At 40.6% G+C, this 17,044-nt stretch overlaps 1 protein-coding gene and 1 long non-coding RNA gene across 3 annotated transcripts in view; one reads left to right on the top strand and one right to left on the bottom strand.

Annotated features, from left to right (window-relative positions):
• The window catches only part of LOC145721664 (uncharacterized), a 41,345-nt gene that overhangs the window by 4,641 nt on the left and 19,660 nt on the right, over positions 1 to 17,044 (top strand). The window contains exon 2 of the long non-coding RNA XR_014145498.1: positions 2,374 to 2,429. This is a non-coding gene — a long non-coding RNA (uncharacterized LOC145721664). The remainder of the gene's footprint in view (positions 1 to 2,373; positions 2,430 to 17,044) is intronic.
• SPAG6 (sperm associated antigen 6) overlaps positions 13,199 to 17,044 on the bottom strand; it is a 60,100-nt gene continuing 56,254 nt past the window's right edge. For both annotated transcript variants that reach the window (XM_081820739.1, XM_081820740.1), the window contains one exon: positions 13,199 to 14,183. In XM_081820739.1, the coding sequence (XP_081676865.1) occupies positions 14,114 to 14,183 (70 nt within the window). In that variant the 3' untranslated portion in view covers positions 13,199 to 14,113. The remainder of the gene's footprint in view (positions 14,184 to 17,044) is intronic.

The following is a 17,044-nucleotide window of genomic DNA, read 5'->3' as shown; positions in this document are numbered from 1 at the left end:
GTATGTTCAAATAGGCAGCAAACTAAAATATCAAGATAAACATCATTCAAAACAAAGTCACTGGAGAAGAAGCCAAGGCAAGTGGACAAGACTTAAGAAAGAGGCAGGTGTTAAAGGTACCTGCCAGTTTATACGTGTGCTCAGCCAGGATTCTTAGATCCTGCTCCAACCTTAGCTGTCACAGACCATGCCAAGGGATATAGCCTAGCATTCCATAGTTACTAAATGAGGACAGGTCCCCGAAGGCCCAGACCTGGGGGGAGATGAAGTTATGGACGTGAACTGATGCCTACACTTGTGCTAACACTCACTGGGGCTTAAAACGGGGACTGTTCCAGGCATGTTCTGACCTCGTAATATGCATGAATTGTCTCATGTAACCACCACCAAACAACCCCATGATTTAGGTACTTTTATAATGTCCATTTTCCACATTAGGAAACTGGAGTCCAGAAAAGTTAAGTAGCTTGCTCAAGTTGTCACAGCTAGAAAACAATATTTGAACCGGGCAGTCGGAGCTGGAGTCCAAGCTCTGTGGCCACATGTAACCATGTATAAAGTCCTTTCATCCACAGGAGCTCATTTGACCCTCACAATTTTGTGACGTCAGGAAAAATTCTCCCCAGTTTACACTAAGGCAGTGGGAAGCCAGAAATAAATGGGTTATTGGAATTAGTGATCTTTTTTTTAATGATCTGAAAGAAGCTGACAGAGCATGGATGAGCATGTGATAAGAAATGACTGCAGGGAAAACAAGCCTTCGAAGGCTTGGATCAGAGAAAGAAGTGCCCTAAACTTCAAGTAGATTAAGCATAAGCTGCATGGACGGGAAAGGAGCTGGGAACAGCTCTCCTTTTTATCAAGGGGAGGTTATCCTGAGCACAGCTAGCTCCAGACCCATCAGCTTTATAACGATATAGATATAACGATGCTAGATGAGAAACAGCGAAAGAAATCCCATCCATCATGTTGAACTCGTCTACTTTCCTGAAATACTAGCTGCTACTCCATGTAACCGTTGGTCTAAGAAGCCTGTTGTTAATTTATGTCTCTGTTTATGTACCTGGCCTTTGCTAGTTCAGATAACAAGGCTAGCAGTTGTGTAAACCACCAAAACAAAGCTCCCATTGCACAATAGGATTTTCACCTAGTTTTTAAATACAATCATGATAATAAAGTTTAGACGAATACTTTTAGAATTTCCTTACCTATAACCAAAATAGTATTAGTTAACTTCTGAACTCGTTGCTTGCTTTTTGATTACATTATTTTTTATTCTGCAATGTTGCAAATACAAAGGAACAAAGGAAGCATACATGTTCTGAGAAACTTTTTTTTTTTTAAAGATTTATTTATTTATTTGAGAGAGCAAGAATGAGAGAGAGTACATGAGAGGGGGGAGGGTCAGAGAGAGAAGGAGGCTCCTCGCTGAGCAGGGAGCCCGATGCGGGACTCGATCCCGGGACTCCAGGATCATGACCTGAGCCGAAGGCAGTTGCTTAACCAGCTGAGCCACCCAGGCGCCCCCTGAGAAACTTTTATAAAATAATCCATGTTAAATGCACTGCAACTGTATTTAAAAGTAGGAAAATAAAGAATTCTTTTGCTATATGACTCTCACCTTATCTGATTTTGTTCAAGTTTAAATTGATAGGTATCAAAAAAGATCAATATATCCTAAACTCATTTCAAAATATTCTTAAAGTCAATATGCGCCATCAATTACAAGGGAAATTTTTTACCTACTATAAATTACAGTATTAACCTCAAGTTTTATGTAATGTTATATCAGTATCATAAGATTTGTCTTAACATTATCTCTATATATTTTCATAAATAAATTTCCATCTAAATCATCTCTCAAAAGTGAGTAAATTCAGGGGTGCCTGGGTGGTTCAGTCGTTTAAGCATCTGCCTTCAGCTCAGGTCATGATCCCAGGGTCTTGGGATCGAGCCCCGCATCGGGCTCCCTGCTCTGTGGGAAGTCTGCTTCTCCCTCTCCCTCTCCCCTTGCTTGTGTTCCCTCTCTTGTTGTCTCTCTCTGTCAAAAAATAAATAAAAAATCTTTTTTAAAAAAAGTGAGTAAATTCCATGTAATAAGTCCTTCCTAACTTCCCTTTCCTGTTCCAAACACACATTCTTCTATAATTTTGGGCCATCAAAATCTTTCAGGGACCTGTAGCAACCAAACAGGTTTCCAGTATTTGATCTCAAATAGTTTTAAAAAAAAAATGGGGGGATTGTTCAGGCTAAAATATTTGGCTATGCCTCAGGGGGAAAAAATAAAAGGCACCCTTAATCCATGGTTCTAACAACATTGTTCTGATTTTTTTTCTTTTTTTTATTGCTGGTGCTGGCATGAATGAAATGTAGGATGATTCATCTCATGAGAATTTGAACGCTGGTGGAAAACTGTACAGAAAATCCAGGTGAGCTGAAGGAGAAAGAGATCAGGGATTTGTGAGAAGATTCAGTCAGAACTGAAGAGAGGCTCTGTGAATGCAGGAAAACAAACATAGCCGGCTGGAACTCTAATATTTGAAGCCTGCTAAAGGCCAGTGACATAGGACACCAGGATGGCAGAAAAGCCGAGGGTGAAAAGTTTCTGAGCTGGCTATTAAATAGATGTAACTCACGGACGAGTGTGCCCATGTGGGATTTTAATTACTCAGACATCTGTTTAGCGAAGTGTACTACTAAATAGGGATCAAATTCAGAGATCAAATTACGTGGGGAGGAGAGTGGAGATGACATTCGTGACTCAGAAAGGAGAGCTTTCGGCCAGGGGAAAATCAATCCCGGCTTTACATCTCACCAACAGAGAAGCAATTATTTTAGATGTGGGGCTGGTTAGCATCCTAGGTCATGAATTTAATTAAATAACCCTCGAGTGGCAGAAAACAGAACAAACCACTGTATTTAACTGTCAGTAAGACATGCTGCAAATAAATGGTCCAAATTCCTCCTCTCTTCCTTCCCTCCTCCCACACAGATTTGGTGTAGTTTTCTCTTAAATTCACAGCTCTCTTCCCTTTCCTAATTTAGCCCGCCCTTCCAGCGGAGCCAGTAAACTCATCTAAGTAGATGGCTTGAGCCAGAGGCAGGATTTGACTTCCACATTTTCACAATGAGATGCTTGGGAAGATGGAGAGAAGGGGCAGGGATTCGGTCACTGTCCGAGTTCCCTCCTCAGGCTCAGTGAACGTGGCTGATAATTCAGAGAAACAGTCCTGGAATCAAAAGAACTCTGTGGCCCTCTTGTTAGCAGTTAGCCCCTTGGAAAGAAAAGGAGCTGAGGGAGGGAGACTCAAAACAAGTAGTTGGAGCAAGAACTGTTGGAGAGATTCTTAAGCAGACAGGAGAGGAAGAGAAGACATTCAGCTTTTGAGATGAATATTTAAAACCCACCCTTCCTGGGCGCTGCCCCTGGCAGGCCTCTGCTGAGCTCCAGTCAGCCGTCCACGTGCAGCCCCTTGCCTGTAGCTGAAGAAAGGTGATTCTTAGAGCCTTCACCCCAACTCCACTCACTTTCCTTCCTGCATCCCACCTCTTCCTTCGGTGACACCATCATTCTGGACACTGGTTTCCTCTACAGTGCTTTGCTTCCATTTGCAAGTGACAGAAACCAACTGGAGAGAACCTAAGTAAAAGTGCAGATTTCCTGGGAGGATACTCAGGACCTCGTGGAATGCAGGGAAGAGGGGAACAGCCAAGCCTTCCTCTGGGAGACTTGGCCCAGGAAGTCCACTGGTTCCTCCAAAGCCCAGCACCAGCGACTCAGCCACCAGCCCCTGCTCAGTGTTTCTGTGTCAAACCCGAAAATCCCCGTAGAGTTTGATTCACACGCATGGAGTACGCATTCAAGCTCACACAGTTTAATAAACTCAATTATTCTACGTGGGGGTTCATTCCTTTGAAACTGGGCCTTTTTGCTATCATCTTAAAGTCCTAAGAAGAACTACGTGAGGCAGCACTAACTTGAGTTGAGGGGCTGTGGCTGACAATACAGCCAGATTCCGATGCCCAGTATAAACAGAATGGCAGCAGTCTGGACAGAGTGCAGCTTGGAAAGAGCCTCTTCTTGCTCGGGCAGGCTACTTTCCCAGTGTCCTGGCCAAGGTCCCTGCTGCCAACAACCAGCATGGCTCAAGGAACTCTGCAGTGACTCTGTTGATCTACTGAGTGCCAGGCAGCCATGCTAAGTGATATGTTGGATACAGAGATGAATGGTTCCTGACCTTGTGTTGCTGAAACCCAGACCTGTATCTCTCTGTGAGCAGCAATCTAAAGACTTCTAAGAATAATTTTCCACATGAATACTGTTTAACTCCCTTCCTACTCCCACCCCCACCCCCGCCCCTGCCCTTGGATGAGAAGCCCAAAGATTTTGCCTGAGTTGTGAGGCAACCTCATCGTAAATGAGGTTAAGTTTTCACCCTTTATATTCAGAGCCTTCGTTAGGCTAAATCAAGGAGAACCGAGATGACTTTACAATTAACCAGCCAGGTGTCACTTGCTTGTATGATGTGACTTGGGGGGTATGATGTTGCGTGGGTGTGGAATTACTTTTGGAAATACAACTGATGTTTTCTTCCCCATCTGAGTAAGTTAGAAGCTTCTGATTAGCAAGAGCTACTAAGGCCAAAAAGAGGCTAGCCAGGGTTAAATGTGCAAAGTGTCTGAAACTGTGGTTTGGGTTTAGATCTGATAAAATGTGATGTTCTGGTTTGGTTTGGTTCCAATTTAAACTAGTTGCCTAAGTGTTCTTAAGCTTTGGGGGGAGGATTCAACTTAAGGTGTTAATTTTAAGAGTTAGCAAATTATTAAGGCTCATTCAGGTTGTGGGTTGAGTATTTAATTCAGTTTATATTTGTGGTAAGGATAGAAAAGCTTTGCCTAGGAAAGAGCTGCAGCTGGAGAATGGATGGGTGCATTGGCCCTTGGCTTTGAAGAGGAGCGTCCATTACAGTTCATCCCTGCTCAGACCCATCTGCTGCTTCTTTCCTTGTTTTACTGTAGTTGACACTCAGTGTTACATTAGTTTCAGGTGTACAACATAGTGATTCGACACCTCTATACATTACGCTGTGCTCGCCGCAGGTGTAGCTGCCATCTGTCCCCATACCACACAATTACAATACCATTGGCTATATTCCCTATGCTGTATCTTTTATTCCTGTGACTTATTCATTCCATAACTGGAAGCCTGGACCTCCCACTCCCCTTCCCCCATTTTGCCCAGCCCCTCGCCCTTCTCCCTTCTGGCAACCGTCAGTTTGTTCTCTGTATTTGTGGGTCTGTTTCTGCTTTTTATGTGTTTCTTCGTTCATTTGTTTTGTTTTTTAGATTCTCTGTATAAGAGAAATCATATGGTATTTGTCTTTCTCTGTCTTATTTCACTTAGCATGATACTTTCTAGATCCATCCATGTTGTCACAATTGGCAAGATTTCATTCTTTTTTATAGCTGAGTAATATTCCAGTGGGTGTATATATGTGTATGTATGTGTATATATATATGTACACACATTCCACAACTTTTTTATCCATTCATATATTGATGGACACTTGGGTTGCTTCCATATCTTGGCTGTTATAAACAATGTTGCAGTAAACATAGGGGTACATATATCTTTTCAAATTAGTGTTTTCATTTTCTTTGGGTAAATACCCAGTAGTGGAATTACTGGATCATATGGTATTTCTATTTTTAATTTTTTGAAAACCTCCATACCGTTTTCCACAGTAGCTGCACCAGTTTACATTCCCACCAACAGTGCACAAGAGTTACTTTTTCTCCACATCCTCACCAACACCTGTTATTTCTTGTCCTTTTGTTTCTAGTCATTCTGACAGGTGTAAGGTGATAGCTCATTGTGGTTTTGATTTGCATTTCCCTAATGATGAGTGATGTTGAGCATCTTTTCACGTGCCACCAACTGTTTCTTATAATAAATTCATCCACCTAATAACCAGCAACTCTAGGATTCTGGTTGGCCTTTATTGCTGGGGAAACTTACAAGACGGTTTGTGGGAAAACTACAGTTGCTACAGATGCAATGGATCCCAAGCCTTCAGTAACTGGTACTTTATTTCCTTCTCTACCACCCATTCTAGATTTGCCTCAGCTAGCACCCATGTTGGTTGAAGCATATTGCCTGGTAGGTGACCCAGACCCTCATCTCCAAGAGTCTTAAGACCTGGTCATCATTCCCACCTTAGATCAGGGCTTCTGTTCTTATCTGTTTACTATTAAAACTGGGCATGGGAGCATCAGGAGACTCCACTGGATCATTTGTGTGCCAAACATTGTTCCCTCTCTGCATTCTGTAACAGAGCTCTACCTTTTGATGATCAGGATCAATGATCTTTGCTAGTTTAGTCACTCCTTTCCTTCCTCCTGGTCTCTTGGCATAAGGAGACTGAAGTGACTAGAGCTGCAGCCATCATATAAAGTACAGTGGGACTTTGTGTCCACTGATGAAGCTTTACCCCTCTGAGAACAAGACCTTCTGACCCACAGAGTCTAAGGTTTTGTGGACAGGAAGCACAAACTTTCCAAGTGTACCACTGGGAACTCTCCAAGTATACCACTGGGAATGCCACCTACTTTCCCCCATAGTTCCAGGACCCATATATTCTACCTGTTGGGGACACAGTACCATCTAACGGTTAAAGGTTTAGGGTGGCATCTCAACCTCAAGGCGTATCATCTCCTAGCTGGAGCCTCAACTGTGTCTTTAAGAGGCCATTCTACCCTTCTGTCATGCCAGTGATTTAAGATGCAGTGTGGGATTGGACCAGTGTACGAGTGTACTCTTTGGTCCAAAGCAGTGTTGTATGGGATCTTGTGTCAGTAGATCAAACATTCTTACTTCTCAGATGGTGATGTTGGCTGGGTCCTGTAGATAGAAAAGGAAAACTTATTCTTCGACTATATAACAACCCTAGTCAAGATGAATACAGAGGTCCACTGTAGTCAGTTTACCTCCAGATGGTTGGTTGGTTGCCTTGAGGGATGGTGCTGTAACTGGGGGGTCAGCATTCATTTCTCTGATTGACAGATTGGATATTTGGCAGCAGCAGTGGCTGGATCAGCCTTGATGAGTCGAAGCCCTATTCATAGCCACCATCCCCATCACCATGACTACTCCACCTAAGTACCCATGAGTGCCAGCACTACAGTAGCTGATGAGAGACTGGCTGATGTCCCTGGCTGGGTCATGAACGTTATTTAGTGCCTATCTGATAGTGGCACTTTGATATGCATGAACCTGGGACACAACATTCTTCACACTTTGTGTCCACACCTTATCCATGATATACTAATATTTCTCCTTCCAAGCCTCTGGCCAAATTGCCACTGCATTTACCACTGTCCATGAACCTGTGTATATTCTTACCTTGAACTATTCTTGTTTCCACACAAAGCAGACAACCAGGTGCATCGCCAGAAACTTTCCCTCACCACTGTTTTCAGGGCCGCCCTAAGTAGGCCTGCAGTGCAGCAGCCCCTCTTTTTGGCTTACACTCTTGTGCTGGGCCAACCCATCTGTAAATGAAGGTTGGCCTTTCTCCTCTTCTGTCAGCTGGCCATAAGAGACTCCCCCATGTAGCCACGGTCGTGAGCTAGTTATGAACCCATAGTTGTGAATGCCAGCACAATAGTGGTAGAAGACATGGAGATCTGGGCCACCAGCTGGAACCACTGACTTGTGCCCTCTGGCCCTCCTGCCCATGCCCAATCCTGGATCTTACATTCCCATTTTATGATGGATTGCTGCTGGGCCCACCCAAATTATGACCTGATGGGTCTGATAGAACCTAGTTCATGATTATCTCTGGTTGCAGAGTTAGTTACTTGATGTCCCATGGTCAGTTGCTCTGTCTCAATCAGGGCATCAGTCTATAAGAACTTCTTCTCAAATGGTGTAAAGTTCTTTACTATAGATGGTATGACCTTGCTCCCAAATCCCAGGAGCCTATGCTCTGGTTCCCCTATTGGGATTAGCAGTAACTCTGCACAGCATCCTTTCCCACCACAGATCCCTCTAATACCACAGGGCCTGCTGAGTGATCTGGCAGGGCCCCTTGTCCTGGGGCGTACCCCTGCTGCAGTGGTCTGTCACCCACTAAAAGGATGGGGGCAGTATTTTGAAGTGCATGGGAAATAGCCCCTGAATACACTGGATGAGGCATTTCAGGCTCCATCCTCATTGCAGCCAGTCTGTCCTTCAGTCAGTTGGTTCCAGATCTGAGAATTGACTCAGGTCTGGAAACTGGGCAAGTGACTGTGACTAAGCTGCCTTCAGCCTACTGACCATCCATTTTTCATTTTATTTTTATTTTATAAATGGATACCCTTAATGACTACCTCTAGAAATGCTGAGTTCCTTTAACTGTCTTCATGGCTGTCTACGGATTGGATCCTTGGTTGCCACTCCAGTTTTGCAACTCATTGCAATAATTGCACACACCTTGCTTCTTCTGACAGTTAAGTATTCACCTGGCCTCTATTATTTTGGGACCCCATCATCCCTACTAAGGAGCTCAGTTTTCTAACACTGTCTCCACCAGTCAACCCTGGCATAGGAAGAGCATTATTACTGAGATTCTCAATGGTTGTTACCCTCTTAACAGTTCATTTCTTACCATCTTGGTAAATGGGGTGTTCTCTGGGCTTCTCTTAGAACAGAGTCTGCCAGTGGGTTTTCCAGTCCTATCTAGGGTCTGTGCAGCAGCATGCGCAGCCCTCAAGTCACATGATAACCTTCTTCCCGTCTGCCATGGCAGATGCAGCATTTCCGCTTCATTTCCTATGGGAAGTCACTTCCTCCAAGATTCCAAGAGCCATCCCAGCTCCTAGGGTCCTTGCCAAGGAGATGAATCCTATATCCTGAGAGAGAGTTCCCATTATCAATAAACTCTCCCTTACCCAACTGTAGTCAACCTTCTTCATGATCGGACTGCTAGCTATGAAAATGAGCCAGATTTTTGCCTTTTGTGTACAAAAAGGTCCTAAAATGACCCCTTCAATGAAGGCTATCTGGCTAGAAGAGTCACCCGTCATATCCCAGCCCACGTTCTGGGATGAAGAAAGGGTAGCAGAGCCCCAGCAGAGTTGCTTTCCAGAGATCCGCCATCTTGCATTAACGATGGAATATTCTGAAACCAATTTTAAAATCAAGATTAAAATGCTATATAGGTTATTCCAGAACATACTTTGATTTTGCATATATATGTCCCCTATTTGGTCTTTCGGTTTTTAAAAATGCCAGAATAATGGCTTAGTTCGTATCTCTGCTAACTTAAATTGCAGGTTTTACTGTAGAACATACCTTTCTGTGTGGGAAGTGGGAAGTGAAAGAAGTAGTAAGCTCCAATGTTTCCAGGCTTTGTAACAAAATAGAGATAAACTATTTATAGAGATTAACTTTGACTCCTTGACTTTTTTTAATGAATTGCTTCATACAATAGCACTGTTTATCTGGAATTTTCTTCCAAACCCCATTTACAAAAGTGAAAAGAAGAATAGCAAATATGATCTACTGAGCACGTATGTGCACAGTTGTGCAGGTTGTATACTGCACAAGGGCACCTGCACATCTAAGGGGATGTGGTTCACATCATAGAAATCATGGATTTGCATATTTACTAAGAGAATTTTCCAGTAGATGGCAGTAAAGTGTCTTAATCTAAAAATCAGAATATTACAACAATTTCTGCTAGATGAAAGTAAAGTGTCTTGAGGAGAGTGCATCTTTTTCTAATACGCAAAGATACCATATAGTTAGTGCTGTCACTGCATTCTACATGTCAGGCCCTGTGCTCATTCACCCTGTTTAATCCTCAGGATCCTATAAAATGGGTACTATTGGTAATTTGCTGAAGGCCACTGAGTCAGGGTATAGCAGTTTTGAGATTCTAAAATGGGTCTCTAACTCTAGAACCTGTGCTCTTCTACATTAAATGATGGTCTTTCAAGGGTGCCTGGGTGGCTCAGAGGGTTAAGCATCTGCCTTTGGCTCAGGTCATGATCCCAGGTCCTGGGATCGAGTCCCACGTCAGGTTCCCTGCTCAGCAGAGAGCCTGCTTCTCCTCTCTCTCCCTCTGCCTGCCGCTCCCCCTGCTTTTGCGCGTGCCCTCTCTCTGTCAAAGAGAGAGAAAGAAAGAAAGAGAAAAAAGAAAAAAAAAAAGAAAAGAAAGATCTTTCAGAAAAAGTAAGGTGTAGGGACTTGAAGAGACGTGACCACAGAGGGCTGCGCTGCCCTGATGCTCAGCCCAGCCAGCTACTGGAGCTCCTGCATGCTTACAACAGTGCTAAGTGCCACTGGGGACAGAAAAGCACAGGGTGCTCCATCCAAGAAAAAGGTCATACTTAAGTTTGTGAAGAAAAAAAAAATGGGAGAATGATGACATTCTCTTTGGAATTTTAATTACACTTGTGTGATTTAAACTATATGTGCTACAGAAATTCAAAAAGCAGAGAAGTCAATAACAGGTTACAGTAGTTCTCAAAGGATTGGACTTCTTTATATCCAAAAATACTTTGAGTAAATGCTTATCATCAGTAATGTATACATTCTATATTTTAGTATAAATTTTAGCCAGAATGTATTACCACCAATTCTGTATACATGGGAAAAATTATAAGCTTTATTTTAATATATAAATATCTACACCAACCCACCTTGCAAAATGTTATATTTTTAGTGTAGTATTGATCCAGTGTTGTAAAACTGGTAAGCCATAAATAGCACTCAATTTAAAATCTCTGTAACATTTAGGGGTGCCTGGGTGGCTCAGTCGGTTAAACGTCCACCTCTTGATTTCAGCTGAGGTCATGATCTTAGGGTCGTGAGATCCAGCCTCGTGTTGAGCTCTGTGCTGGGCGTGGAGCCTGCTTAAGATTGTCTCTCTTCCTCTCCTTTTGCCACCCCCCCCCCGCCACATGCACTCTCTCTAAAAAAAATAAAAAATAAAAATAAGAAGAAAATCTTTGTAGCATTCACAAAGTCATAACTTCAGGTATGAAGAGAAAAGAAAAAGACCTTAAACTTCATGGTCTGTTTTAATAAAATCACTTATGAAATTATGAAATAAAATGTCTGCTAAAAAAAACCAAAAAATATAAAAGATAAAATCTGTATAGCAAATACTAGTCAATCATTAATAAAAGGAGCCCATTTATAAATATTTTATATTGATCCTTAATTTACCACTGAGGAGACTTTTCCCCTATTAGACCCACTGAAATAAAAAAAAATGAAAAAGCTCCATCTTCTGTGAAACAAGCTATTACAGCTTTTGCTTTTTATTTTAAAACAGCACAGATAGCATGAATACACTTCTCTAAAAAATTTATCTGTACAAAGACTCAGGGAGGTATCTAGGATTATGTCAGCTTGTTAATGACAATTATTTTCTGGGTTGTGAGATTTGGAGTGATGTTTTTGCTTTTTTCTTTATCCTCTCCTATATTTCCTAATTTTTTTAAAAGATTAATTACAATAAAACTTACCATTCTTTAAAGCAACATCACTGAATATTTAATTTTATGCCCTGTGAAGTCCTCTTAAAAACAAAAGTGGGGCACCTGGGTGGCACATTTGGTTAAGCATCAGACTCTTTGTTTTGGCTCAGGTCGTTATCCTGGGGTGGTGAGATTGAGCCCTGTGTGGGGCTCTGCGCTCAGTGCAGAGTCAGTCTGCTTAAAAAATTCTCTCTCCCTCTTCCTCTGCCTCTCCCCTCCCACTTTTGCTCTTTCTTTCTCTCTAATGGTTCTTTTTTAAAAAAAAAACCCATAAGGGGACGCCTGGGTGGCTCTGTCAGTTAAGCGTCTACCTTCAGCTCACGTCATGATCCCAGGGTCCTGGGATTGAGCCCTGCATTGGGCTCCCTGCTCAGCGGGGAGCCTGCTTCTCCCTCTCCCTCTGCCTGCTGCTCCCCCTGCTTGTGCTCTCTCTTGCACATGTGCTCTCTCTCTGACAAATAAATAAAACTTTAAAAAAACCCGTAAGTATTCATATTACTAGAAAAATAATTGCATAGCCAAATCATATTTTAAAAGTCCGAAGTCCCTTAATGGATTGGTAAATGTAATAGTTACAGTTATGACTGTCATTTAATCCTTTTAATCTCTGAAACAGAATAGCTACAAATCAGTATTCTCTAGGTAGTAAATTTTGTGGCAAAATAAGCTACAGTATACACCAGCCTCAACATTCACTAGCACCTAACTTAATCAAAGAGTTGGTGATTTGAAAACAGACAAATCACTCTTTCAAGGTTAGTTTCTGAACTTGACACATTGGAATGGGGATGGCCTCACCCAGTAGTTTAAGGTCAGGGTTTATGTTATGCAGGACCTCAAATCAAGATTAGAAATGAGCAAATCTAATCCTTTAAGGGGGTAGTTTGAGAGGAAAAGATTAGAAAAACAGGTCAAAAGCAACTAGAATTAAAAACTTGAAAAGAGAAAGAAAAACAGGACAACCTCCTGTAAATATGAGACTGTCATTTGCTTTTACATGAAATATGCCCGTTTGTGTTCAGTATCTTGTGCCTATTTTATTCCCTGGGTCTGGGCAAATGTGTTTCTATTAGAAAACTCCATGAGGATAGGCAATGTAGCTTTTCTTTATCATAATCATTTGGTATCAACTCCACTTACCTAAAAGGATGTGCCCAATTGCCGGTCAAAATGTGTGATCTGTTATTGACTGTCAAGATTCCCCTTAGTTCATATGTCAGTTTGCACAGAATGCAACAGTTTACAAAACTGTTAGCTGTATCATTGGAGGTTAATTCATAAGCATCTTAAGAGTAAGCTGAACGAATATTATCACTCCTTACTCTGTAACAGATATGTTTAGAACCTAGATTTTCAACATCTCTCTTCAGCACCACTGATATGCACCTGTTTTCATAACAAGTGAACTGTATGAATAAGTTTCAACCAATAAGAGTCAAGTATCCTATTCCTGAAGTTGTAAAAATAAAGTGCTGTTTATATAAGCTAAATGAGATATCCAGGGAAGATCATGGTAAGGAATGTCCTTCTAGATCAAAAGACAGACAAACACACACACACACACACACACACACCCCAACTAACCAAGACTTAAACCTAATCATGTAATCCCCAAGGTCAGAAGTACACCACAAGAGAAAAAGGCAAAGGAGATTCTAATGTTGTTTTTATTTAAAATTTTTTTTTGAAACTCCCTCTCACCTCCTTTCAGCTGTCTAAGTGAAAATGCATGCAAAGTCTAAGTCTGGTGGTATTTTTTTTTTAATTATTTCTTAAATCCCTGAAAATGTGGCTTTTAAAACTTGGGGACGTGAAGCGAGGACAGGGTATACTGAGGACCCATTTTATTTGTCTGCTTCCTTGTTTATTCATGAGCTAGACTCAGAAACTTTTCAATGAAATGGGAAGCATGTCTGTAGTGGAGTAATGCTTAATACTGACTTCCTCCCTCTCCAGCCCCATGAAAGGTAAGGAAGAGTCTCAGGGAGGTGAGAAAAGAGCTTAGAAAACTTGGCATGAAGAGGAGAGCTTCCTAAGTTATTAGGAGAACCTGACAGGTTATCCATCGATTCCCTGTGTTTGGATGATGCACTGATGCAAACAGCATCAGCGTCTCTTCCGGTGCCCCATACGTCTGTCATTAGTTTCCTCTTCTGGCTGTTTCCCATCCATGTCCTGCTGAGGAATTTGCAAGGCCAGTTTTCCTTGCCTGTGTCTAGGAGGAATTGGCCAAAGTAACTAAAGTTTTCAGCACCATCTTTCATCTATATGTAGTTGGGGGTGTGAGTGTTTGGGGGCTGTGGAGAGGGGTTCAAAAGGACAGTAACAAATGCCTTAAGACCTTTTAGTGTCTTCCAAAAATTTACCCTTAGAACAAATCCTATGCAAATGACCAGTAGTTCCTCATCTATTCAGACCACTAATTTTTCAAAGTATTACATAAATTTAGAAAATATTATCCAAAGGTATTTCCCACTGAATAAATCTAGAATGTACTTAGTTCAAATATTTAGAAAGAGTTTTAACAACTGTCATTCATAAATACTCCATTGTGAATTAGAGTATAAAAACAGAACTTTGCTTAGTGAGTAAGTGGTTGATAGCTGTCCACTCTCTGCAGAAGTATATCTGAATATCCAGGGGAATAATACCTGAAAAAGAAAATTTTCTGTTAGATACTTATGAAAAGCTTCAGCACAGCAGGCACAAAAGATGCAATATAAGGTATTTATCTAAATTAATTCTATCAGTGAAACCTCAAATATACTCGAAATACTTATGCTCCAGTAATGCTTTGTGCATAGGGTTAGAGACTATCAAGGAAGAGAACACCAACTCACAAGACTGTGCTAGATAAATAGCAAAACATTGAAGGGCTATTAATGCAGTGGCACAGAAGGGGTATTTTCAAAGCAAGATACTTGGATCCAGGGCTAGTATTTTATTACAGAGACTGTTTTTATTATGTTAAATGACTGGTGTTTCTTTAGTGATCATAGCTAATTGGTTTTTTCATAAAGTAGACATTACTAATCAATGACTGCATTCTGATTGCCTTACAGATTATTCTCACTGTATGTCTTAATCAGATCTGGTCACCAATAAAAACAAAAGTTTCTGGGAGTATAATTCACATTAAAGAACTATTTAATAAATGGTTTTCAAATATCCCATCATACAAACTTAGGAAATTAGTCATTTTCATTGATTTGGGGCATCTGTAGTACGAAAAATTTATATTTATAAACTGAATGTTTTATAAAATAGTATAAAAGTATTAAATATATTGATTAATGCATTATGGAATGCTTCATATCTATGAAAAGAATTTATATGCACATAAAAGTATGTCAAATAAAATTTGGCATGCATCCTAGAATATAATAAACAGATAAAAAGTCAATGTAATTTAAAATTTTCCAAAACACTCAAAATAATTAAACTTCCTAAGGTATTCTCTCCAGATAAAATCTCATGTTTGAGATTTGCTTTGTCCTTGTTAGTTATCTTTACCTATTCTCAGATGCTTGACTTAAAAACTCACAACTTATACTAATTTCTCCCACAATCTGTCAAGTGGAGGTGAACAAAACAGAACAGTATTTTCTGTTAGAGTAAATAGAGTATTTATAAATGGAGTATTTATAGGCGGTCATAGTTAAACAGAGACATACAAAATTTACCCTAAAGAATGTTTCTCGTCTAAAGGCATCCTACCCTTCAAAAAACTGTCCTTTAACAGTGGGTCTCTCTGAAGTACTCTTACACTGAGGAAGTCACAACTGTTTCTGAGTTTGCCACAAATTTTAAAACAGGCCTCACATTCCTAGGCCTGATAAATGGGTCAGATACAAGATAGGTACCTTTTATATATATGGTAAGAAGTAGATTTAGAAAAACCAAAACTTAAAAAATTGTGCTGTTTCATGTGGTAGCCCCTAGCTACATGTGACTATTGAGCATTAGAAATATGGCTAGTGTGACTAAAGAACTGAATTTTTTTATTTAATTGTAATAAAAATGTAAAAACTGATATTCAGTTCAGATATTTTAGGTGAAACTTTTTTCAAGAGATTGAGAGCACGTGCGTGAGTGGGGGGAGGGGCAGAGGAAGAAGGAGAGAGAGAATTTTAAGCAGGCCCATGCCCACCCCATGTGGGGCTCGATCTGACGACCTTGAGATTATGACTTGAGCCAAAATCAAGAGTCGGGAGCTTAACCCACTGAGCCACCCAGGTGCCCCTAGGTGAAACTTTTAGGTGTCTTTGAAACAACTTGTGAATCTATCTTTTCAACTATAAACTTTATATACTCCAAATACAGATAAGTATTTCTAATAAAATTCAGCATCTGAATTGAGATGAACTAGAGGTGATAAAATACCTACCAGATTTCAAAAACTTAGCATAAAAAATGAAATAACTCATTAATAATTTTTATATTGATTACAATGTAGTCTAGTCTAGGCAGAGATCCAGAAGACAGAGGAGTTCCAGAAATATTCCTGGCTGTGGAATGGGTCAAGATTAGAACTCAGGCCTTCTAACATCTAGGCCTAAGCCCCTTTCTGCTCAGCACACCAGCCACCTTTATTAGAGATCTTTAAAGATTACTAAAACTGCAAGGCAATATGAAATAAATGTTTAGGCTAATAACAGCTGAAAGAATGTATCCACTGATAATCTGTCTTATAAAGAATAATTAGTTCTAAAAGTCACCAAGTGATTCTTGAGAATTATATGATTACAAAAATAAAACCATTTTGAGCTTATATTTGTCCATTTTCATAGACAATGTTTCAAAGATTTCTACAAAACACCTCTAAGTTCTATAGAACCTAATGCTTTTAAAAACATAAGAACCATTGGGGCGCCTGGGTGGCTCAGTTGGTTAAGCAACTGCCTTCGGCTCAGGTCATGATCCTGGAGTCCCGGGATCGAGTCCCACATCGGGCTCCCTGCTCAGCGGGGAGTCTGCTTCTCCCTCTGATCCTCGCCCTCTCATGCTCTCTGTCTCCCATTCTCTCTGAGATAAATAAATAAATATAAAAAAAAAATCTTTAAAAAAAAAAAAACATAAGAACCATGAAAAGTCAGCTAATCAGAATTCTTCAAGATAATTAGCCAATTTTTAAAATGAAGTCAAACTCTCACTCTTTGCAGATGGTATGATACTTTATGTGGAAAACCCAAAAGACTCCACCCCAAAACTGCTAGAACTCATACAGGAATTCAGTAAAGTGGCAGGATATAAAATCAATGCACAGAAATCAGTGGCATTCCTATACACCAACAACAAGACAGAAGAAAGAGAAATTAAAGAGTCGATCCCATTTACAACTGCACCCAAAACCATAAGATACCTAGGAATAAATCTAACCAAAGAGGCAAAGAATCTGTACTCAGAAAACTACAAAATACTCATGAAAGAAATTGAGGAAGACACAAAGAAATGGAAAAACGTTCCATGCTCATGGATTGAAAGAACAAATATTGTGAAGATGTCAATGCTA

The sequence above is a fragment of the Leptonychotes weddellii genome, chromosome 5 (genome assembly GCF_054177405.1).
Source record: "Leptonychotes weddellii isolate Sample4059 chromosome 5, ASM5417740v2, whole genome shotgun sequence".
NCBI classification, from domain to species: domain Eukaryota; kingdom Metazoa; phylum Chordata; class Mammalia; order Carnivora; family Phocidae; genus Leptonychotes; species Leptonychotes weddellii.
Note: the sequence above shows the minus strand (reverse complement) of the source record. Positions and strands in the feature narration are given on the sequence as shown.